Raw genomic sequence first — 24310 nt, 5'->3', positions numbered from 1 at the left:
GGATCTCTGAGTTCGAGGCCAGCCTGGTCTACAAGAGCTAGTTCCAGGACAGGCTCTAGAAACTACAGGGAAACCCTGTCTCGAAAAACCAAAAAAAAAAAAAAAAAAAAAAAAAAGATTGCCCAATAAAGCATTAACAAGTGCTCTGAACTGGCTTATAAGAAATCGCATTTTAAATTATCTTTATATTACTGGAAGAATTTTTTTTCAGTTCACTGGAAGTGCTGAGGCAGCTGTATAACGTAGCTGAGAACATGCTGTCCTCGGACAGTGCTGACCTCATTTGTAAAGCTGTGTCACTGCTAGCCATTGCTTCTTATTAGATGCGGACACCTAAAGCAAGAAAAAAAGATCTCAGCCCTTTCTGCCTTGTGGCTATGTGGATAATGTAACAATTGTCATTTTTATTTTAATTTACCTTTGTGTTTTGTGCACACACACACACACACACACACACACACACACACAAAGGTACTCACTGAGACCAGAAGAGGGCATCAGATCCCCTGGAGCTGGAGTTACTCAGTGTGAGTGCTGGGAACTGAACTTAGATCCTCTGCAAAAGCATAAGCACTCTAACTGTGGAGGCCCAAAAGTGACATTTTAAAAGCAACATTCTCACCACTTTATAGAGCTTCTTAAAACTTACCTCTTAATGATTAATCACTCTCCTCTAAAAGAAAAGTATCCTCTGGCAGAGAAATGCAGTGGGATTTTCAGAATTTTATATCTTAAATGAGTGTTTCAGACCCTTCCTCCTCCTGTCTAAGAATGTGGCTCCCTTTCCTGTGTCCTTTGCAGAGAGTCTGTAGAGAGGGTGACTGCAGCAACACTCTCGGGCAGCTGCAGAAATCTTAGGCAGCTAACTCCTTGCTTTGTGTCACCAGAAATGATAGGTTGTGATTACCAACCTGGTTTGAAAGAAAAACATTGATTGCATTGCTACCACATTAACAAACCCTGTGAATCAGATCCTTACAGTTATTTCTGGTTTTGTTTAGAAAGTACATCAATGCTATTGTGGATTTTCAGATTACTATACTTATGTACATATATATCCCTAGGTGCATTCATTTGATGGGACGAAGGAAGCAGCGGCTGCTTTGATTGACTTGGACTTTTACATAGGATTTAATGGTTGGTACGTTCTTGGGCTGTGTTTTGTTTTCACTGATTTTTATATTAGCAGATTTATTAAAGTTTGTATGCTCTGCATTGATCCTTGTCCAAGAAGTTTACTAACCACTTACGTAAGAAATTAAGTAGCAGATTGTTATTACGGGCCAGTGCTCAAAAGTTACATGCTGTTAGGCTGCATTCTGATACTGCAGACAATTGTGTTGAGGTCAGCAGCTGACTTTCTTTAGCAATCCAGTCTGTTCTCGGGTTTTTCCACACTTTTCACAGATAAACGTTCACAGCATTTTATGTAAGGCTCACATATTGGCCATTGGAAGAGTATTTTATGACAGTCATCTGTGTATTTCTGTAGGCCACAGGAGTTAGGAAACAGGTGTAAAATTACCCCCAGTGTGAGAACCTGTCCTCTGGGCTCATGCCCAGTGACCTTTCCTCTGTAACTCCATACTAAACTTCAAACAGCCTCGCAAGTCAGCTGGCACAGCAAGGGCCTGGCCTTGTTTTCTGTCAGATATGCCAGCGTTTTCTACAGGTTGTCTTCTTAAGAGTCAGTGAAGATAAGTTACAGAATACAGTACGACCCGCTTGTCCTCTTTCGGAGTTGCCCTTACAGTGCTCACTGGTGACATTAGGTGTAAATTCTTAGGGAAGCGGAGTGGTGGCAATGATTATTCCTATAGAGCTCAGGGCGATTCTTTCCTAAGAAATGGTACATTTATAAATTGGTAGTCAAACAAACATAGGTATTAAGAAGTCAAGCATTCTAAAAGACGTAGAAACAGCTGTTGCTTCCTCCCCCAGCATGCCTTCACCCCAGTCAGTTTATAAGCACTTAGCTATCTGCCACGGTACAGCTATGTAATATTACCTGTTACCAGCTCTGACCCCTACTTCCGTTGTTCCCTATCTTCCTTCCCGTGTTGTTTCAGGATTCTGGGTTTCTGTGATGTCATTGTTTGTATAGTCCCTGTTGCCCGTGTGGTGGACTATGCCCACTTTTCTCTTCATGTGCCACTTTGTGTTTTCTTGGAGTAACTGACCTCACATTTTTATTTCCTTGGTTTCAAAACTTAAAAGCCCAGCCAAGCATAATGAATGGCACAGGCTTGTAATCTTAATTCCCAGGAAGCCAAATCAGGAGGATCATGAGGCTGGGCCTGGGCTACACAGTGAGTCACTATTTCACAGAACAAGATAAGTTGAGGCTTTCTGGTACTTTCTATAGCTCCATACAAAAGTCTTATTTGGTGTTCTCCATGAGGGATCCTATTCAGATAGTTCCAGGCCCGTTCATTTATTTGGACTCCTGTCTCTTCTGTGATAGAACCCCATATTTTTACTTCTCAGGATCTCATGTATTCTGGTATGGGTTTTGCTTTGCTTTGAGATGAACTCTCATGTGAACTGTGTGGCTGAGGACAGCTGGCTGCTCCTCAGTGCCCCAGTCCTTTCCGTGACCTCTGCTTTCCTTGAGTAGGGGTTAGTTTGTGTGGTGTCACGGGTATGTCTTGGTATTTGAGTAGGGTTAGTTTGTGTGGTGTCACGGGTATGTCTTGGTATTTGGGGACTATGTTGTTTTTGTCACTCATCCTGCTGCTCTCACACTGACCCCTGCAGATGGAGCCTCTTCCTCCTTCTCTTCCTCCTCCTCCTCCTCCTCCTTCTCCTCCTCCTATCACTTCTGGGAATATCCTTTCTTTTTGGGGGACGTCTCAGAATTGGGAACTGGTATCTTTTCTATAATTTCCATTTCTACTTTAACATCTTCTAAAATTTGCTTTATTTTTCAACTTTTAAAAATGGACTATATTTCAGCTTTCATTCCTAGCTCTAAAGTTCCCTCATATACCACAGTCTTGACAGACAGAGTGCCTTCTGTCTGAAGATACTCTAGCTGGGATCGCTCTCTTACTGTTCTGCTGCTTTTATCTTAGTGCTGTTTCCCTAATGTGGTTGTCTCTTCTATGATAGGGACTCTCTTCAGATGCCAGACAGTCCTTTGATGTTTAGGGAAGAAAAAAATGCTGGGCATGGTGGCACATGCCTGCCCCTGAAGCCAGCTTGGGCTACATGACATCTTGTCACAAACAACTTTTTGGAGGCTCTAGGTGAGTCAGTCAACTGGCAGGCTCAGGTGGCAGCTGGACTTTCCCAGAGTGGATTCCACGTGTCCTTTAGTGGAGACCTTTACGGGGTTGATTTTCTCTAGAAGGATGGCCTGTGATCTTTGTAGAGAAGTAGGGTGGGGTTATAAATGTACACGGCGATGTTCTGGTGCAGAGTGAGACAAGAGAGGGGACTCCCGGTTCCTGCTGGCTGTCCGCAAGCCCTTCTACTTGTGTTTTCTTCACCCATCCCTGAGTCGCAGGGATCCGTGTACCTCATCATTTCTCTGCCCAGACTCGAAACCATTTCAGTTCCCATTCCCTGTCCTAGCTCAGCATTCTAGGTACTGTGTTCTGGGGCATTGCTCAGGTGACTCTGTTTGCCAGTTTCTTTCTCTAGTCTGTAACATTCAAGTCAGTTAACACTTAGAGGTTATTGTTTTTCCTTCTGTGTTTTGCTTTATGACTATGAGTTGGGTAACAGGTGTCTTCTAGTCTAACCAAAAAGTGTTGTTGTTGTTGGGTGATGTGATTATCAAGGTACAGTAAAACGACCATTGGTTGCCAGGGTCAAGAAAGTAGGAATGAACGCATGAAGCGCATAGGACTTGTAGACACCAGAGTACTGACTCACTGGCAAGTTAAAGGCGTCTGCATTCCCATTCAGGTCTCGGTGAGCAGGGTGTGGCTGCCAGGTTTTCTTTCTGGATACCTGGTGGAAAAGGTCACTGTCGGCGACCCTGCTGAGACACTGCCCCATCCTGCTCTAACCACAGAAGGTGCGCTGCTATGGCCACGCTCGCAGTATCCCAGAGCAAGTCCTGAGGCCCAGGACACGTTCAAGATTGGAGTTTGGCCACACGCAGTGAGGGTGCAAATACATGTCTTATAGGACAGGGAGGACTTGGAAGCAGGAAGTCTGCTCCAGTGGCTGAAACAAGTTTAAATGGTAAAAGTAACAGCCTTAGGATTATTCTAAGTTATACAAATACTTTTTTAATTTAAATTTTACTCAGGCTAATATATAAAGTTTATCAAAAGTTCAACTGGAGCCTGGTGGTGGTGGCACAAGCCTTTAATCCCAGCACATGGGGGACATAGGCAGGTGAATCTCTGAGTTCCAAGACAGCCAGCACTGTTACCTAGAGAAACTTTATCTAGAACTCCCCCCCCCAAAAAAAAAAAACCCATTCAACTATAAGTATGAGAAACGACCCATTTAATGTGAGTACTGAGGCAGGAATACTCACTATGCCCCATTCTAGCTCCAGTACTGCATCACACCCTGCATTGAAGGATCTGGGCCCGGACAGCTGGCTCAGTGGTTAGTGCGCCTGCTGCTTTCCAAAGGACCTGAGTTCGGTTTCTAGCACCCACGTTGTGTGACTTGCAAGGAATCTGCTGGCCTCTGGGGTTATCCATACACATGACATTCACATAGCGTGCATGCATACCTATACAGATACAAGTAAAAATCATATTGTTTAAATGTTACAAAAGGGGCAAAAGTCCAGGTAGATTTGAAGTTGACTATAATCTAGACTCTGTGTAGGGTAAGAATGTATACTTCCTAAAGTATACTGACAACAAAATTCTTTGTGGTTTTATAACCTTTAAAAGTATCTTAGTAAAAAATTATTCACTAAATATCATTTTTAAATATTGTTTTCAAGCTCACTGAAAACAGAAGCTAACTTGGAAGTTCTGAAGTCAATACCTAGTGAAAAACTAATGATTGAAACAGGTAAGTTGATGTTACCAGAAATTCAAGTTTTATATTAAACCCTAATGTCCCCTCCTCCCAAAAGGTAGGGGAAACGACTTGTAGTGAGGACACAAGCAGGCCTGCCTGCCGCTCATCACTACAGAATGGCGCCCCATTTTGGGCCATTCTGTAGTGTGGGGCTGCAGGCAGGTCTGCTTTGAAGCTCCGGCCCAAGATGGACGTATGCTAGAATCTTCCTGGTAAGGCACCACTTCGTGGTGCTACACAGATTATTAGATATGGGTTAATCAAGATGTGAGTAAGAGGCTGGAACTAATGGGCTAGGCAGTGTTTAAATGAATGCAGTTTGTGTGTTGTTATTTCGGGGCATAACCTAGCCAGGTGGCTGGAAGCCGGACGGGATGAGAAGCAAGCCTGCCCGCAGCCCCACACTACATTGACTTCTAGTTTTAATCTCAATATATGGTTGTTTGGTTTTTAGGTTTTTGGAGGTGATTACTAATGGAAAAGTAGTTATATAGATTTTTATTTTCCATTTGGCTAAACCTCAAAACTTAAAAAAAGATGACAGAATCTGTGATAACTAGAGTCTGTATTTATGAATATTTATGAAATGTCTCCTTGATGCAGTTTTTATTAGCGTTCGAGATACTCTTACCTCTTTTATAGTGGCTTACTTCCATAGCCCTTTCAAATAAACTGAATGTTGTCTCTTAAAACAAGTTCAAAAGCTGGACTCTGACCTAACCCCGTAGCTCAGGGGTTGCTGGTTTATTAAAGTCTATAGACTGAGCCACTCTAGGAAATAAGTTTATTTCTTTAGACAGTTATGAAAACAATTTTACTGGAAGTACAATGCCTGTATGATGTGCAAGCCATTTGAAAAATAACAGGCCACTAGCTCAGTGGCAGAGTGTTTGCTGGCATTCCTGATACTGGGGGACAAGCAGGGTTCACAGCCACGCTTCCACATGCAGTAGAAGCAACACAGAGCAGTCTTACAATGCTGACACATTTCAGTGATATTTCTTGTTCTTTTTCTTCCCCCAAAGCATGTCGTACACTAGCCACATTAGTAAGGAAATAAAATAAAAATCAGTCTTTTTTCCAAGGTGCAGCTTGGAACTTTATATTGCATTTTTCTTGGAACTGTTTTCTGGTGCATTAATTTGCCATTTTGAAAGTTAGTGCCTTGTAATTTTAGGTTATATACCAGTGTTCATGAAAAGGATTTAGAAAAGTAAATCCCTTAATGCCTTCTTTCCCCTTCCCCGAACTCTAGATGCGCCTTGGTGTGGAGTTAAAAGCACACATGCTGGATCAAAATACATAAAAACTTCATTTCCTACCAAAAAGAAATGGGAAAACGGGTGCTGTTTAAAAGACAGAAACGAGCCCTGCCATATAATGTAAGTTGTTTTCTTGAATGGTCTTCACAGATGTCAGAGATGACCAACGACTGTCACGTAATGAATAGGGACAGAGTCCCTGGCATTCCAGTCAGGTTCAGGTTAGTTCAAACAAACGAGTTGTGCAATGTGGTTAGTGATAAGCCATCCACTGGCACTTGACCCAAAGTCAAGTTTAAGTTCAGGTCTAAGACCATTTGAATAGTGGTTTGGAAATAGTGCACCTGCATTGCTGTGTCATCTCCCAGGTTCACCTGCATTGCTGTGTCATCTCCCAGGTTCACCTGCATTGCTGTGTCATCTCCTAGGTTCACCTGCATTGCTGTGTCACCTCCCAGGTTCACCTGCATTGCTGTGTCATCTCCTAGGTTCACCTGCATTGCTGTGTCATCTCCTAGGTTCACCTGCATTGCTGTGTCATCTCCCAGGTTCACCTGCATTGCTGTGTCATCTCCTAGGTTCACATCTTTTCCATCCAAATGAGTTTACTGCCTTAGTGGCTTTGGTCATTTCTTACTTTGTAGGAAAAGAGACCTTAAAGCGTGCCATAGAGTCAGTCCAATGTACCTGCCCTGCTACTGTTTATCACCTGTTGGGTGACCTTTAGTTAATGGTTATCTAAATGTTAAATATGGACAAGACAGCTCCGGGGAGGTACCAGTTCTCGGAGCCTCACGATGGAATGGCATGACAGGATGCCCTTTCCTCAACCTCCCCTGAAAAACAGAAGGCAGAATTCCAGAATAGGATATGTGTAGAGAGCTGTGAAGAATCTCCTGGCAAACAGGAAAAGTTGGTCATATCATTTTATGGACTCCTATCCAGAGTAAGTCTAGACTTTATTGGTCTAGTGTGGTTTGCCACTGTAGGCTTAGCTCCAACATTTATAAAGATTAGTTATCAGATTGTTTCTGGTAGACAGTAATGTCTTGAAAATATGACTTAAAGTAATTTGTAATAATAGAGTATAAGCCAGATCTAAAATTCAGCAGGCAGCAAAACCAATGGAAGTGTCCTTCTACACTGCATATGGGTCTTTTGTCTTTAACACACTGGTTTTGGCAGAGTTTGAACTGATGCTTAAAACCTCTCACGTGAGGGATCTTTGTGCTCTGCTTGTAAAATACCACTTTCAGGCATTTTTGTTTGTTTTTTGGCTGGAGGTGGTGGAGGAATTTGCAGATTCAATTAGAAGACATTTTTTCTCAAAATTCGACAGTCTAAGGGGACACTAGAGATCCCAGGACAATAAAGAAGCTGTTATTTCACTACGGCCACTTGGCAAATACACACACTACTTGGAGGATATAGTGCCAGTGTATGTTTTCCATACTTAATGCCTTGTAAAATCATAGCTGTTGGCCGTAGCTGTAAACTTGCAAGGCAAATTTCATGGAGTTTTTAATGCAGACTTAAGAACTGAAAGCAGTGCATCAGCCCGTCCTGCAGTTAGCTAAGTGGCAGAGCTTGGGGAAATTGGCATTTGCAAGCGGAAAATGTCAACATTTCAGATGGCTGTGCCTCTGCTACTTAGAATCTGTTAGCTTCCACTCCACTGAGTTTTCCATTTAACTCTTTATATACAGGTCTTCCTTTCCTTTAGGCTATAAATTTCTTGAAACATATTTTGGTCAGGAAATGGGCAAGTTACTGAGGCTACCTAGAAGAACCAATAGTTCTTATGATCACACACCCACTGAATGAGTAGGGTCAATGTGGCAGCAGTTTTGGAGAGGAGACCTCTGCTCCCTGGAGCAAACAAGCAGATACAGTAAGCTGCTTGAGAGGACCCTGGAGCTAACAACTGTCTGCCCTAAGAGGTTCTAGGAGCATGCTTTACTAAGGTGGAATTTAGCTGTTTACTAAGCAGGCCTGCAGTCAGGTCGGATAAAGACAAATGTTGAGCAAAGGCAGGCTGCAGAAGAGTCTGGCAGTGTCAGGGAGACAATGTACTTAGTGTGGCAGAAAATAGGGTGAGGTGAGTGGAAGAAGAGAAATCTGGGACAGCAGTGAGACCAGATCCTTGGGGCTTTTGTCTGGCAGCAGTGTAGATTTCATCATGACCCAGAGACTACAACAGGAGAATGGTGATTTTTACTCGAGTCAGGGTCTCAGGTAGCCCAGGTGGCTTAGAAGTTGCTCTACAGCAGTGGGTGACCTTGAATCCTTAATCCCCTTACTTCTGTCTCCCATCTATTGGGGTTAGTCCTGAGTCACCATGTGTACATCCACTATGTTGTTCAAGAGTTAATTGTTTGTCATTGTGGGGAATACTGAAAGGTGATTGATGGGTTGATACTGCAAGACTTCAATGCCTGTGCCTTGCGTAAGGGTGTCCCAGTAGCGGCTGGAAAGATGGCTCAGAGATTAAGCGCACTTGAGAACTGAGATGTTCCCAGAGCCACATATTAGGCAGCTCACAACTCCAGCTCCAGGCAAATCTGATTCCTCTGGTCCGTGCACTCATGTTTGTACACACACCCACACACAACCACTGCCACACACACTTAGGATTGAAAAATAATTTAAAGTGTCACAGTAATGCTATACTTAAAAAATAACTGCAGCTTTATGCCTCTGAAGCTACAGAGAAATAAATACACTGGATACAAGGACTGGCTTCCTAAACAGAATGCTTTCCTAAGCACGGCGACTGTAGCACACGTCTGAATAGTAGGGTGACCCTGCGGCACAGTCTCAGCAGAGCAGCTGTGCTCTGGGCCCTCTCCGTCAGCGGCAGCACCCCTTACCAATGTAGTCTGCGCACATAAACGTCCTCAAGCTCACTGCGGAAAACTGCATTTTGACTGCTTCAGTGTCACAGAGTTCCTTGTCGGTGTCTGTGTCAAGCAAGGCTTCTGTGTCATACTGAGACCAGGTTTTAAAATTCCAGCTAATCTTAAATTCCCTATCCTACTAATTTGGGGTGTTCAAGTAGGGTACTCATAAAGGGAACAAAAAGCTCATGACAAGGAATATTTAAATGTTTAATTTGGACTACAACTTTCTAATCCGTGTTTAAAAACTACTTACAGATAATACTGCTTGGAAACCACCACTGTTGATCATTATTTTCTGCAAAGAAACAGAAAGAGGCCTCTAGGCTCTTCTCTCTGCTCTGACACAGGACCGCAACCCTCCCACTGCTACACCTTCTGTACCTGCCATCATGTGTTTACTGTGCACACGACCATCCCTTGCTGTCTGTTAAAAGACTAGTTCAGTAAGCAGTGCCTTTCAAGTTTTTGGCCCTGCTCTCCTCAACACCATCATTATATATACACATAGACACACACACACACACGCAGACACACACACATATATATGTGTGTGTGTGTATATATATATATATATAAATAAAATGAAACCCAAAAGTAGAAAGGAACTTAACCTGTATTATGTGAACATATATTTCGTTTTTAAGATGATCATGATCCAGTAACAAATGTGTTGTGACCTACAGTCTTAAAGGACTCACACCCCTGCGGCCTTAGCGCTGCACTTACATGACCCTGGTTTCTGTTTTCTTTATATGCATGTTAGCTCCAGAACTTTGATTGTCAGCAACTGGTAATGTTTTCCTACTGATATTACTGACAACTTTAATAACTCTTAAAACTTCCTTAGGAAGGGTACAAGCTCTTACACAGGAAAAGGTGATTATATATAATTTATATAATCACCTTTAATTTAAAACAATATATTCTTAGAAAGTTGATTCTTTTGTGTTTTGTTTTAGCCAAATATTGGAGATAATGGCAGCAGTAAGAGAAGAAGATCCACTGGAATTAGCCAACACACTATATAACAACACCATTAAAGTATTTTTTTCCTGACGCTTATTTGTACGTGTTTTCTTTTTATGATGTGGAATTTCATGGTAAAACTAAGTGTCATTAAGGAGATCTCTAAAGCAGTAACACTGTACATTATACCCTCAGTCTGACCCACAGTCAGAGCAGTACTCGCTAGGCTGTTGATATCCTGGTTAACCATGATATCCATTTTATTGTGTAATTTCACCAAAAGTCTGAAAGGACAGTGATGTTTTTACCTAAAACTTGCACAGCACATCCTGGTTTATATCAAAGCTTACTTGATAACAAGCCTATTTCTCAATTTTCAGTCCCTGACTCATGACTTTTGAACCCAGCTCTATTACAGCTCGGATTTCAAGTTTCTCAGTTGCTTCTTGCAGGTTATTATTCCTTCATTTAAAGAAGAAAAATTAGTAGCCTTTCTAATCCAAATCATTTTATCTCATCTTTAATTTTATACTAAAGTTCCTTTATTTTGAATTTTCATTTTCCCCTTATTTTAAAGAAAAACCTAGGGTCCAGCGTTAGATATGTTCTGACTTCATGGAGGACTCTGGGTCCAGCGTTAGATATGTTCTAACTTCACGGAGGACTCTTTGGCACAGCTGACGCACCGTATCATCACAATCTCTATTAAGAAGTTATTTGTTCAGATTTTGTCATAGAAACGTGAAAACATTTTATTCTATGTACAATAATGTACACAAATTTAAATAGGTCACCAAAGAGACCAGAAGTAATTAAAGAGGTATATTTACAGGAGCACATCACAGTAAACGGAAAATCATTCACAGTTTCAACAGCGATACTGTTTTTGTGCTTGGTTACACAATGACGTGAAGCATAGTACTCCATTTTGGATGAACTGAATTTTAAACAAATACCTCAATGATTAGTAAATGCTACTTTAATCAGTGTCATCATTAAATTCTGCTGCTGCTGCTGCGCCGGTACGCTGAGTCCCTCCATCCCTTTCTCTCTGAACATCATCGTCGCAGTCTGTACCGTCATCCTCATTCAAGTCTCGGTCAGATCCAGCAGCATCTTCTCTTAAAGCTTCCTCTGGATTCTGATTTTCGTTGGGTGCAATAAATCCATTGTTGTTAGATATATTTGAATTGTCCTTGATGTCATCTTCGATGTACACTTTTTGATGGCACATTGGACAAGTATCTTGAATGTACAGCCATTTTCGAAGGCACAGTGCATGGAAGTAATGATTACATGGTGTGATTCGAGCGGATGTTGTAAACTCATGATAGCAGATTGCACATACATCATCGATTTCTTGCAAGTGGCTCCCTTTTATTTCAGGAAGTGAATTGATTTTCTTAACAGCAGTTCTACGATTCATGAATGTCTTCCAGCCATTTTTTACTTGTAAGTAGATGTTAAAATATGCATGTAGGCACATCATACAAGCCCGAATTTTACTTCCTGACTCAAACATCATGGTATAGGCCCCATTCCCAAACATTACCACTCCAAATATAAATTCGATAATATTGCCTGTCGAGCGAACAAAGTAGACATAATCATCAAGCTTTTCCCAGAGGACGTTATAGTAGCCATCAATCATGAACAGCGTATAAACGGTGAGAGAGACTATCACTTTCAAGCAGAGCTCCACACAGAAGGCTGTGACCGCAAACAGCCATGTGTTCAGTGCATAGTGATGCCAGAGGACATAACTGAGTAAAACAGGAAGAAGAAACAGGCAAGCAGAGACGAACAGCACAGGAAAGTGTCTATGGAATGATGATACGTGGGAGGCACTCAGAGACATTAATACGGGGTCTGTCATTCCATGGATGAAATGCAGGACTGCAGTTAATAAAAGGCACATGTTTCTACTCAAGCGAATAAGTCTCTCTTCAGGCCTCAGCCCACTTAACCCAGTCTGAAGAGCCAAAATGAAAAACAAGACAGGTGCAACGAAGCCGAGCCGCCTGTCGTCTTCTTCAGTTGATCCAATAAAGGCCAAGATTCCAAGGCCCAAATAATGGGCTATTGAAGAAATTACAGCACTCATGCCTAGTACAGTTAGTGTAGAATCACACCCACTAATTATTAGATTGCAAATGAGGTCCCAGAAATCATCCCAAGAAATAAAGAAGGACTCAGTTTCATTTGCCATCCTTAAAATGTACATTAATACTGCAGCCTGAGCTGTAATTCTTGTTAGCCAGAAGACCCGGAGTATATCTGGGAAACGAATCCTCTTCCATGTGTCCTCCATCAACAACTGCAATCCATAAATTCGGTACATATGCCTCACTAACAGGTAAACATACCGTGTGGAATAATAAAACCACTTGAGTTTCACTGCCAAGACAAGCACTGTATTTACTACGAGAATCAAAGAAGAGGTGAAAACTAAAGTCTCTCTGATGTGTAATGGTAGCTCTGTGATTAAGCCGATTACAGGAACCAAGATATTCAAAATAATTAACTGTGAATAGATGGACTGAATCTGGAGCAGAGTGACGTATCCAATTCCAAAGGTCAGCTGCAGAACGATGATCGCCATCCACAGCGAGGGCCCTTTCCGGGGAAGCAGCTCAATGCCAAAAGCTGATGTGTTGTAGGCACCATAGAAGTCAATGTGCAGAGCAGCATAGTAATTCACCAACACTGAAGTTGCAGCGAGGAGGAAGGCTGAGCTGTACGTGTAGAACTTGAAGAGCGATCGCTGTGACAGGATCAGCACAGTGCTGGACACGATTACACCTACAGACAGAGACAACGTTACTCAGAGGAAACCGTCTGAGGCATGTCTTCATACTAGCAATTAAACTTTCTTCCTTTATTATGATATTTTCATAACTGTTAAAGACAACTCAAGACAACTTAAGAGTTCTAAAGGCCAAACCAACTAAACACATCATTTTAAAAAACCCGGCCCTTATTTTCTGGTTTCTAAAGTAATTCTGTTTGTCATGGTATATACCCAGGCACACGACTACTAAATTATCTTCAAGACAAATATGTAATGATATGTACCTTTTGGTACGTTTTATTTTTTTTAACTTATTTATTATGTGTACAGCATTCCCTCCATGCCAGGTCTCATTATAGATGGTTGTGAGCCACCATGTAGTTGCTGGGAATTGAACTCAGAACCTCTGGCAGAGCAGTCAGTGCTCTTAACCACTGAGCCATCTCTCCAGCCCCCTTTTGGTACGTTTTAAAACTCAAAATGACACTGCCTATATAATTTCATAATTATTACAAAGTTTAATGTAATATCACAAAAATAAGACGACTAAGAATTAGAAAGACTGGAATGTTCCTACTTGGTTTCAGAATTCTTTCCTAAAGTGTTCTTCAGGCAATCAGGTGAAGTGTTCTGCTTCTACTCAGTTCCCTCCCTTTCCAACTGAACTCAAAAGGCTCTTGCTTCTCAGACGTGTATTCTCTAGGGGTCCAAACTAGGTCCCCAGGACTTTTCTTCACATTTTGGAAATGCTCTTCCAAGTTCCCTTTCCTACAAATTACCGAATCACTTCATATAGCAAAATAACACTCAGAAAAATCAAACCACGTTTTAAAAGACAGCTCTAAACGTGACTCCCATTATTCCATGTCTAACTACTATAAATGGTCGGATGTTCCACATCAAGTGCCATCACTGTACACTGCCTAAAGAGATTAATTTTTACGTGGAAGCACCATAACTACATTACTAGACTAGGTTTAAAGTAGGGGAATGAAATAAAACAGCTCACCTAATTCTCCTAAACTCTTAACTGCTAACCTCACCTGCTTTTCCAGAACTTAATTTCAATAACGGTACTATTGATGCTCTGGGCTCCATACCCTCAAACTTTGCTTCCCAACACACACTACTGTGCCAACTGCTCCTTCCTCTGCCATAATTACATCTGTACTTTAGAATATAGCTACATCTCATCTCTGACTTTTCAAATCCTACCTACCCTAGAGATCTTTTGATAGTTACTGTTTGCTCAGCATACCCACAGAACTTTTGACATATACCTAGTGTATATACTACCTGATACTGAAATTTGTAATTATCCATGTAGGTATCACCCTATTACACAGTTATTGGAGCCCACAATGCTTATACAAAAGAAAGGTTTGTTTATTGGGACAATGTTTCAGTACCATAGGCATTATGCTCTTAAAGATGACCACAAAATAGAGCCTGACTAGCCGGGCGGTGGTGGTGCACGCCTTTAATCCCAGCACTCGGGAGGCAGAGGCAGGCGGATCTCTGTGAGTTCGAGACCAGCCTGGTCTACAAGAGCTAGTTCCAGGACAGGCTCTAAAGCTGCAGAGAAACCCTGTCTCAAAAAAAAAAAAAAAAAAAAAATAGAGCCTGACTGAAAAACTGAAACCTAGGGAAGGGGACAGACAAAGCTAAGAAGCCAAGAACACTCAGCAGCTTTCCCTCCAGTGTGCCATCAAGAAGAATGCTGCATTTCACAGCCTATGCGTATAAAAAAGGGCTGCGGTGATGGTTAGTTCCTTTAAGGGATTATCCTGTGCCTAAATGTCAGGTCCTTTGTGAAAACACACACACACACACACACACACACACACACACCTGAAAATATGTAAATCTGAGTAAGATCTGCCTGTTCCCCCAGAAGATGGGGACTGTATGGAGCATCAGCAACTTTTCTCCTAGAACGGAAGCAACACGACTTCAGTCTGCAAGAGACCATCTGCTGCTGCCTTTGTCTACATGGAAAATCCCAAGCCTAACTGATTCTCTAAGTTGAGTCAAAATCAAAATAACCTAAGTTCTATTTTATGCCACTTAAAGAGAGAAAGTAAAACAGGTACTAAAATGCTTGGTGTCAACTTGCTGTTCATAGTAGTACATTAGCCCCCACCCTACCTCTTCATGACCTTAGCTAAACTCTTATAGTCCTTCTTTAAACCTAATAATTTCTCTGAATCTTATTTATACACACAAATAGAGGAATGGCTTGGCTATTAGGAATTTCTGTACAAAGCAAGTGCCATTGGTACATGTGTCTAACAAACTGGGAAATGGTAGAAGAGGACAAGAACTGTAGTGCCATTATGACCTCCAAGTCTGGATATGGCCTAACAAGTAATCTGATCCCTCCCTTCCCCACTATATACTCAAGGCTGGCCTCAAACCTGTACCTGTATCAGCCTTCTAGATGTTGGGATTGGAGGCACATGCCACCATCCCTAGGCTTGCTACTACTCTTCCCTGAGGAAAATGCCGCCTTCAGTGTGTAACTAACAAGCACTCCATAAGTAGCACACACTTGTTATAATTCCTCCCCAAAGTCTACAGACAAGATTTTTTTTTATATGGGGAGAACCGACACTCACTTTACAGAAAAAATACCAACTCCCCAAATACTAAGTCTCCAAAGTAAATGTTTCTCTTGGTGATCTTTGGGGAGCACAGTTAAGGTTTCTTTACACTGCAGTTTCAGACATGAGGTCCCTTCTTAGGGTTCATTTAAAATGGCTAAGGAAGCCCAGGGGGAGTCTTCATTAGGGCTCATAAGGGACCCACTTTCTTTTAAAACACCACCTGGAGATGCAGAAAGAGAATCGATTATATCACAACTTGGGAATTTCAGTCCTAGACTCTAGTAATTAGTGTGTTTATAAAGTTCTCAAGGTAGAAAAATCCAATTAGGTGCTTTGAATTAATATTTGAACTGAATTCACCAAAGAGTTCAGGGCTTTTTCCAATTAGATTTCCAAAGCCAAGAAATAAAATCAGGAGAGGAGGGGTAACTGCATGCATTTCACACAGCACAGCATGGGCTCTTTGTGTGTTTCTGAGACAGGGACTTGCTATGTATGTAGTCCAAACTAGCCTTCAACTTGTGCCCTCCCACCCCAGTCTCTAAAGTGCTGAGACTAAGGGTGTGCCTTGCCAAAGGACGAATCCTTTACAGTGAATTCATTCTAACCCGCTTCTGCAAACTCCTGGCTGCAACTGAGCAGGAAATAAATTACTATCTACCCCTCTCCAGATGCCTGGGTGCCTTGAAAGCAGACTAGAGGGTGTGAAATACAGCAAGGCAGTGCAGTAGCAAATACACTTCTTCCTGCTTCAAACAGGGTCCTCAATAACCAAGTCCAGGAAGAAAGTGTGTGTGGTGATGGCAATCTATTAGCATACTTGGCAAGTAAATTATACCACAGAGAACATTTTTCTAAACTCGGCATTGTGGCACCTACCTTTAATCCAAGCCCTGAGGAATTGTGGCAGAAGGCCCATGCTAAGCTGCATGAGAGCCTACCTTAAAACAAAAAAAAATTATCAAACTTTCTTTCATTTTACGTAAAACAACAAGAATGGTATCATAGATTGTTCTATTCATAAAATTAAATTTTTAACATCTATGAGTTTAGTAACATATGGAACATTGATTTTAAAAAGCCAAACCCTAAAGAGGTGGTGGCTTTGGTTTTAGGAGACAGAGTCTCTCTACAGAGCCCTAGCTGTCCTTGAACTCACAGAGATCTGCCTGCCTCTGCTTCCAGAGTGCTGGGACCAAAGGTGTTCTCCTCAATACCCTTCTCTGAAGAGGTGTTCACCATCTATACTATGAAATATCTGGTCCTCACCCAGGTTCCAAACTTTCAACTTCTAAAACCTGTGGAATCCACATGATTAATACTATCTTGTATAGGAATGCAGTGAATGCCAGTTTGGAACTTTTGGATATTTTCAAGATGGAGACTGACTGTTATAGAAGGTTTTGGTCCCATTCCTACCTGATGTGGGATTCCCCTCTGTATGCTGTGAATACCACTGGTTAATAAAGCAGCTGTTTTGGACCTGGGATAGGGCAGTGTAGAGCTAGGCGGGGAAAACTAAACTGAATGCTGGAAGAAAAAAGGCAGAGTCATAGAGAAGCCATGTAGCCCCGCCTGAGACAGACGCCGGAACTTTACCCAGTAAGCCTCAGCTTCGTGGTGATACACAGATTACTAGAAATGGGTTAATTTGAGATATGAGTTAGCCAGAAATACGCTTAAGCTATTGGCCAAACAGTATTGCAAATAATAGGGTTTCTTCTGAGCAGCCGGGAGCTAACAAGCGGCCTCCTTACAACACCTACCCCTACTTCTGAAGCTGGAGAGGGACAGAGCTGAATACCTAAGTCACAGGCTGATGATTTAACCGACATGCCTACACAATGAAGCAACAAAAATCCCAGCAAGACTGAATTCTGAGGGCTCCAGATAACTCAACTTGAAGTTCCTGAGGCTGGAAACCTGTCAGGGCACAGGCTCTGTACAGTCCCTCCCGTCCCCTCCTCACCTCCCCGTGTTCTGGACATCTACCTATTCCACCCGTGCCCTTTGTAATAGATGGACAAATATAGGCATTTCTCATACTCTGTCTGCCTTAATTCTAGCAATTAAGGGAACATAAAGAGTGGGCCAGGGAAACCCTGGATGATAGATAGCATATGTTAGAAGCACAGGCCACACAACTTAAGTGAGGGGCGGACTTGTGCAACTGAGGGACCTCTCATCCTAGAAAATCAGTTATCAGCACTGAACTATTGCAGGACAAGCTGTGGTACTCATGAAGAATTCACCACAAAACTGGCTGTTGGTGGGGAAAAATCTACATGCATTCTGTTGACCAGAGGGGAAGCGCTCTGGACTGGATGTGGAAAAGAAAGGAAAATGCCCTCTTGTCCCTCTGTCATCACCCTGCCTCACTGGCACCACAGAGGCAGGACAAGTTTAACTCCTCACACACCGCGACAAGTCTAAACATGTGCTCATACAGACATACGAGGGTTAGATGTTTAATACTGAACCTACCAATATTTTATATTTCTGAGGATATTTCCTCTAAGTTCTACATTTAATATTTATTATTAAAGTTTATTTAGAACTGATTTCATGAACATGAGGTAGGTGTCCAGCAATTCCCCCCTCTTTTTTTTTTTTGAGACAGGGTTTCTCTGTGTATTCCTGGCTGTTCTAGAACTCACTCTATGGACCAGGCTGGCCTCAAACACACAGAGATCCACCTGCCTCTGCTTCCCAAGTGCTGGGATTAAAGCTGTGCACTACCACCACCTGGCCCCATATTATTTTTAATTGACACATATTAGTACTTATGATAAGGGTTCCTATGAACAATGAACCCATTTGTAATCAGGGTAATTATCCCCTCAAATAATAACTTATACTTAAATTGGTTTCTCACTACTGATTAAATCTTCCATTTTAATTGACTATTCAGGGTTTTTCTGTGACTGCCACTTTATCTTTTGTCTGTTTATTAGTTTGGACAAGTGTCCTCTCAAAGGGCTAGGTTGAAGACAGTCCCTGGCAGGTGGTTAGAGTGGAGACTGCATCATGAGAGCTCTAATTCCAACAATGAGTTAATCCAAGGATGAATTCATAGCTGAAGGGAGTGGATGGGGCCTATGGAGGCAGCAGGTCCCTTGCAGGGGTGGGGTAGGGGTGGCGGATCTTGGAAGGGATGCTTCTAAAGGTATAGCTCATCTTGGCTCCTTCCTGTCTCTCTGTGCTTCCTGTCTGCCACAAGATAAGCAACTCTCTCTGTCCTGGCCTTTAGTCATATGCTCTGCTTCACCACAGGCCCCAAGTCAATTCAAGCATCCAGGAACTGAGCCCTCTGAACCTAGAGTCAGAATCGCTCTTTCCTATGAGTCCATCTTCAGTATCTGTCACAGCAAAAAGACTAACACAATATGGTGCCAGGAGCTTTTCCTGTTTGTGTGCAATTAAAAATATTCTGAACATATATATATATATATATATATATATATATATATATATATATATATATTTGTTGGTCATAAGTGATGCTCAGGTCTCCATCCAGTCCTTTATATTTTAGATGCTGCTTTATTATAAAAGGTTTTTAATTTTAAAAATTCATTTTAGAATCTTTTAGTTTTTACAAATTGACTATTCACACAGATAAGAAAAAAGAACCATCAACTTTTCCATATTAAGCAAATCATTACTAAATACTTCATAGTTACTTCCATGAACTTCAATTCAATTCTACCTCCAAAACCCATCAAGTTTCTATTATACTGCTGTCCGTTTCTGAGCAACGTACTTTATATTCCTAGTCTATTTGTTCATTTCTCAACCAGGATTAGATTCCTCTCTCCTTGGGGGCATCTGGCAGAATCTAGGGACAGATTTGGCTGTGATAGCCAAGGTCAGGTAGAAGACAAAGAATGCTAAGATTGCACACTGTAGAGGATAAGGACCCATCCCCATATTTTTTCTGTCCAAAATGTCAATAGAGCTACCGCTGAGATATCTCGGTCTAGTCTTCTGTCAGTCACAATCACTTTTGCTTCATTTTGCTTTCTCACATCATATGTCTTTCTACTGAAGCAATGATCTCTTTCTTTACACTGAACAGATTGCTGACTAATACACATTTAGAGTAAGTCTGAAGTTTGTCGTTGTTTCCTTCAGTAATGCTGTAATAAATGTCCTTGCTCATAGTGTAGTATAACTCAAATCTGTACAACTGGAGCTGTGAGTCCAAAGGGATACGGTAAATGTCACCCAAAGGATAGAGACATAGCTCAGGTGGCAAGAACACCTGCTACCTCGCACGCTTGGCAGCCTGGGTTCAATCCTGGCATCTTGTAAAGCGAGCAACGGTGTGGGACGTGCTTGTGATCTCATCAGTAGAGGCAAGAAAACCAAAAGCTCAAGGTCATCTTCAATCGGCGGCCAGCCTAGGCTAATGAGACCCTGCCTCATCAGTCGATATCAACTGGTATCAGAGGCTTATCAAATTATATCAATTTACCCATTTCAAATAGGTAAACATGTCTGCCAAATACTTTTAAGTCATACTTCAATTCTTCACCAATCTAACAGATAAACTGTATTTCTATTGTTATAAGTAAGACTAGGAACTATTTATTCATTTATATTTTATGTATGAGTGCTCTGTATGTAAACCTACAGGCCAGAAGAGGACATCAGATCCTTTTATAGATGGTTGTAAGTCACCAGGTGGGTGTGGGAATTGAACTCAGGACCTCTGGTTAAGCCAGTGTACTTAACCTCTGAGCCATCTCTCTAGCCTCTAGAAACTATTTCTTTACTGGCCACTTGAAATTTATTTATTGTAAAGTTCCCACTTTACTATGGAAGAATATTTTTTTTACTAAAAAACTTACCATACATGATATCCTCTGTCATTTTAAAAGATTTGCAATAAAAAAGTTTTTCATTTTTAAGCACTCATACTTATTGTCCCTTGTAATTTCTGACTTTTCTTTTATGTTTAGAAAATCCTTTGCCACTTCAGTGAGTTACCACCGCATGAGTAATACCATTAGAACAAGCTCTCATGCTTGCATCTTCCCTAGTATATTTAAATTTGCTAGCTCAGCATCATGTTGCTGTGGAATGAGTTTCATTTAACATTCTAATACTTCCTAAGAAATAGTTTTATGTTCCAAAACATTGTACTTATTGTTAAGGTTTTCTTTGTATCTCTAAAATGAAAGGCTTTGCTTTCTGAGCTTTTGAAATCTCAAATTGGTTTGATACCAAATGCAAGTGCAGTTGCTGAACCAGAGGGTGTGACCGTGCAGACACTGGCACATACAGCTAGGAACGTTTGGAAAAGGTGTGCTGGGCACTACTGAGCAGCTCGTGTCCACTCCGACCTTGCACACACATACACATCACTACTTTATTTAAGGTCATTTATTTTCAAACACAAAAACTCACTTTTTCATTTCTGTTTTATTTATTTTAGTTTTTTGAGACAGGGTTTCTCTGTGTAGCCCTTGGCTGTCCTGAGACTCACTCTGTTGAGCAAGCTGGCCTCAAACTCACAGAGATCCACCTGCCTCTGCCGCTGCTCCTGAGTGCTGGGATTAAAGATGTGTGCCATCACCACCCAGCACATTTTTTATTCTTACAAACAAAATATTAGCACAACTATTCTGCTATACTTTAGGGAATAGTTAGATGACAAATTCTGAAGTCAATTTTTAATTGCTCATAAAATCTGACTCAATATTCTGGAATAAAAATTTTCAAATAAATATTTGGTGATTTCAAAAGGATGAAGTATCTGTAACAAAGTACAGTCTTAATGGAAGCATTAATTTTTTTGAAAAATTATCATACAAACAGCTAACACATGAACAGCCAAATGATGTTTTAAAGGGTTAATTATCCTAACTCATTTACTGTCCTAACTCCATGATGAAGCTACTGTGAACAGAAGTTCCCAAAAAGAAGCTGCACCTTCAAAACGAGCCTTCTGCAAGCCTGAGTGATGGCAGCTTCACTGCCTGTGGAGAGTTGGAATGCTGCAGGTCCAGAGCCTAATTACAGTTTATCTTAGGCTATCTTTAGCCCTTAGAGTCGCTCCTTGCCCAAGTCAGAGTGAGACCTAGCTAGCACCCAGTGACTAAGATAAAAACTGTCTAGAATATCTTAACTCACAGCCTTCATTTGCTACAACCATATCCTGGGCCTATAGCAGACAGAGTCGTCTCGGCTTTGCTTGGCCCAACTACTTACTGTTTCCACTAATTTTTTAAAGTGATTTATGACACTTTGTTTTGTTATAAAAGCTTCAGCAAACTGTTACCACGCTGGAACACAGAATTTGGGATAACCTCAATCAATGTTCCTGGGCCACAGCAACTCATATTTGGTTCCAAACTCGGCTACGTCCTACCCCATTTGAGGTGAGAGCTGTGTTGTATTGACAAGACATTATTGTCCATCTTTCCAAAGGTGACGATAACGAGACCAAAGCACAGGGCAGTTAAATGGATGACCAGTGGCTCTTATTTAAATCCCCAAATACAAAGCTTCCGTGAAGATAAAAAGTAGGTGTGCAGATTGGGCAAGGGGAACAGCTGCTTGCTCAACGTCCTCACTATACACGACTTCACCAAGGAAGCCGCCTTTCCTTGGACCTACCTAGTGTTGGGTACTCAACAGGGCACTGCATTAAATCACCAGGTCCCCAGAGAGTTCCCAGAACCTGCAGTTATTACGCCACGAAGACCTTCAAGGCGGCAGCTATCCTGTCTCTGAAATGAATATGCAGACTCCTCTCACCAACAGCACTAATTTCACAAACCACAGAGGATGGTGCCAGTAACTTTCACAGAGGAAGCGGAGGACTGCTCACAGTCTGTGCTCACACACCACCACTTCCATCTCTCCCTTTCCAATGAGCAGATGAACACTGAAGGGCAGCACCCTGCTCTCCGCTCTAGAGAAAATGCGCGCCACCCGATGTCAGAGGACTTTCTGAGGCTCTGGCAAGCGCTTACCAGCTGGGCACCAAATCTCAAACACCTAACTTCTCCAACCTCATTTCTTCGCTTGTAGTGAGGACAACACTATCTTTGAGGGGTGACTGACAGATTAGGGAACGCCTGGGAAAATGCTCTGCAAAAGTGAGCTGGCAGACAAACGTAAACACTGTTACTAAGAACAAAATTCTCTCTTTTCTGCCACCCCTTTTCTGTGGGAATAGCCAACAGATGCTTGTACTCCGGACAGTCTTGGGGAGGACCTCACTTCAGTTCCTCCCCAACACTTCAAACGCAAGAACCCACTGAGAACTTAACAGTCACCGCACCAACAAACTCACCTTCACAGTCACCGCACCAACAAACTCACCTTCACAGTCACCGCACCAACAAACTCACCTTCACAGTCACCGCACCAACAAACTGTCACAACTGTAATCAGAAAAATCCCTGTACACACAATGTTTCTCACCCTGTTAGAGCAGTGCGGAAATAGAAAGTGAAATACAAAATGCTCTTAGTACTTAACCCATATGAAGACTGATTTTTCCTAAGTCTCTTGCAAGTGTCTCATCACCCTGGGGGCAAGTCAAAGTCACACACTCAACACCTTATTATTTACTCATAGGAAGATTTTAGGGCTCCCTATAAGTATAACCTTCCTCGCGGTGACTTTTGGAAATGGTTTCAAGGTCTGACATTCAACCCCGTCTCCTGTCTGTCCATTCACCTCAAACACTTCGCGAGCCTGTGGACTCCAGGACACTGAAGTGACAACAGACTCTACCTCGCGAAAAGGACAGACGGGCTCAAGCTTTGGCTCAAATCCAAGGTCACACACGGCGAGACCGGGACAGTTGTTTTTCCAGGGCTGTCGCATAGGACGCGCTAAGCCAGCAGTCAGTCATTCCCCAGGAGAAACAGCAGGCCGAGAGCCGCATGCTCACACAGCCCTGCTTTCTCCTCACCTCCTCCAAGTGCCAATGGAACACTGACGCGCCACAACCACTCCGCTGTCAACGCTGGCACGAGCGTCTCGGGTCGCCGCACCCCGCCAAGAGGCCCTTCTGGGCAATCGAACCGTGTGGTTCCCCGAGCCGCGTACCACCAGGTGCCCTGCCGCCCCCGTCCGACCCGGGCAGGGCACGCCCTGGCCCCGCGGGCTATCCCCGCTGTCCTTACCAAGGAGCCGGAGAAAGATCTGGAGCCCGATGCACAACCGGCTTTGGCTGGAATCGTAGTAGGAGTTGAAGATGGCGTCGATGATGTAGAGGCAGGGCACCCGGAGCGCCACTTCGAGCGCCGCCCAGACCTGCTGCTGGGCCATCCGCACCTGCTGCTGCGGGGGCCCCACCGCCGCCATGAGCCGCTGCCACACCGGGGCTGGGCGGGCCGGGCAGGGCGGCGCGGGGGAGGCCCGGGGCCGCGGCCGGGGCGGGCGCAGAGGAGAGTGGCTCCGCCCCCGCCCGCCTCCTGTCCTGGGTCCCGGCCCGCCCCACCGCCGGCTCGAACGCTCGCTCGCGTCCCTCGATGGAGCCGGGGGAGGGGGGGGGGACGGCGGCGGCAGCGGCTCCCGGGAGGCCTCGGGGCGTCGGTGTTTCCGGCCGGCTAGGGTCTGGCTCCTCCTCCCTTCAGCGCCTCCCCCGCCAGCGGAGCCACCATCTTGACCCCGCCTGCCTCGGCCGTTGCTGCCGTTGCGAGGGCCCCGAGGCTGAGCCCGCGGTCACTCGAGAACGCGGAACCCGGCCTGCGTCACAATCGGGCGCGCCGCGCAGCGTCAGCACGCGCGGCACGGCGCGGCGCGGCCAGCCTCGTGCGTTGC

At 43.1% G+C, this 24310-nt stretch overlaps 2 protein-coding genes across 8 annotated transcripts in view; one reads left to right on the top strand and one right to left on the bottom strand.

The window, feature by feature from the left end:
- Positions 1 to 10222, top strand: part of Tatdn1 (TatD DNase domain containing 1) — a 33174-nt gene extending 22952 nt beyond the window's left edge. For 3 of the 7 annotated variants that reach the window (XM_038343283.1, XM_038343288.1, XM_038343287.1), the window contains 4 exons: positions 1065 to 1141; positions 4919 to 4989; positions 6254 to 6380; positions 6629 to 10054. In XM_038343283.1, the coding sequence (XP_038199211.1) occupies positions 1065 to 1141; positions 4919 to 4989; positions 6254 to 6380; positions 6629 to 6863 (510 nt within the window). In that variant the 3' untranslated portion in view covers positions 6864 to 10054. Of the gene's footprint in view, positions 1 to 1064; positions 1142 to 4918; positions 4990 to 6253; positions 10055 to 10119 lie in introns of those variants that run through there. The other 4 variants (XM_038343285.1, XR_005286934.1, XR_006020886.1 and 1 more) reach the window with 4 other exon arrangements.
- Positions 10223 to 10934: 712 nt separating this feature from the next.
- Positions 10935 to 23900, bottom strand: Rnf139 (ring finger protein 139). Its single transcript, XM_038343282.2, has 2 exons — positions 23671 to 23900; positions 10935 to 12928 (listed from the first exon to the last, which is right to left on the bottom strand). The coding sequence occupies exons 1-2, from the start codon at positions 23849 to 23851 to the stop codon at positions 11106 to 11108; spliced, it is 2004 nt and encodes a 667-aa protein (XP_038199210.1). The 5' UTR covers positions 23852 to 23900; the 3' UTR covers positions 10935 to 11105.
- Positions 23901 to 24310: the final 410 nt, after the last annotated feature.

The sequence above is a fragment of the Arvicola amphibius genome, chromosome 9, assembly GCF_903992535.2.
Source record: "Arvicola amphibius chromosome 9, mArvAmp1.2, whole genome shotgun sequence".
Taxonomy (NCBI): Eukaryota; Metazoa; Chordata; class Mammalia; order Rodentia; family Cricetidae; genus Arvicola; species Arvicola amphibius.
The sequence above is the reverse complement of the archived record's forward strand: the minus strand, read 5'-3'. Positions and strand labels throughout refer to the sequence as shown.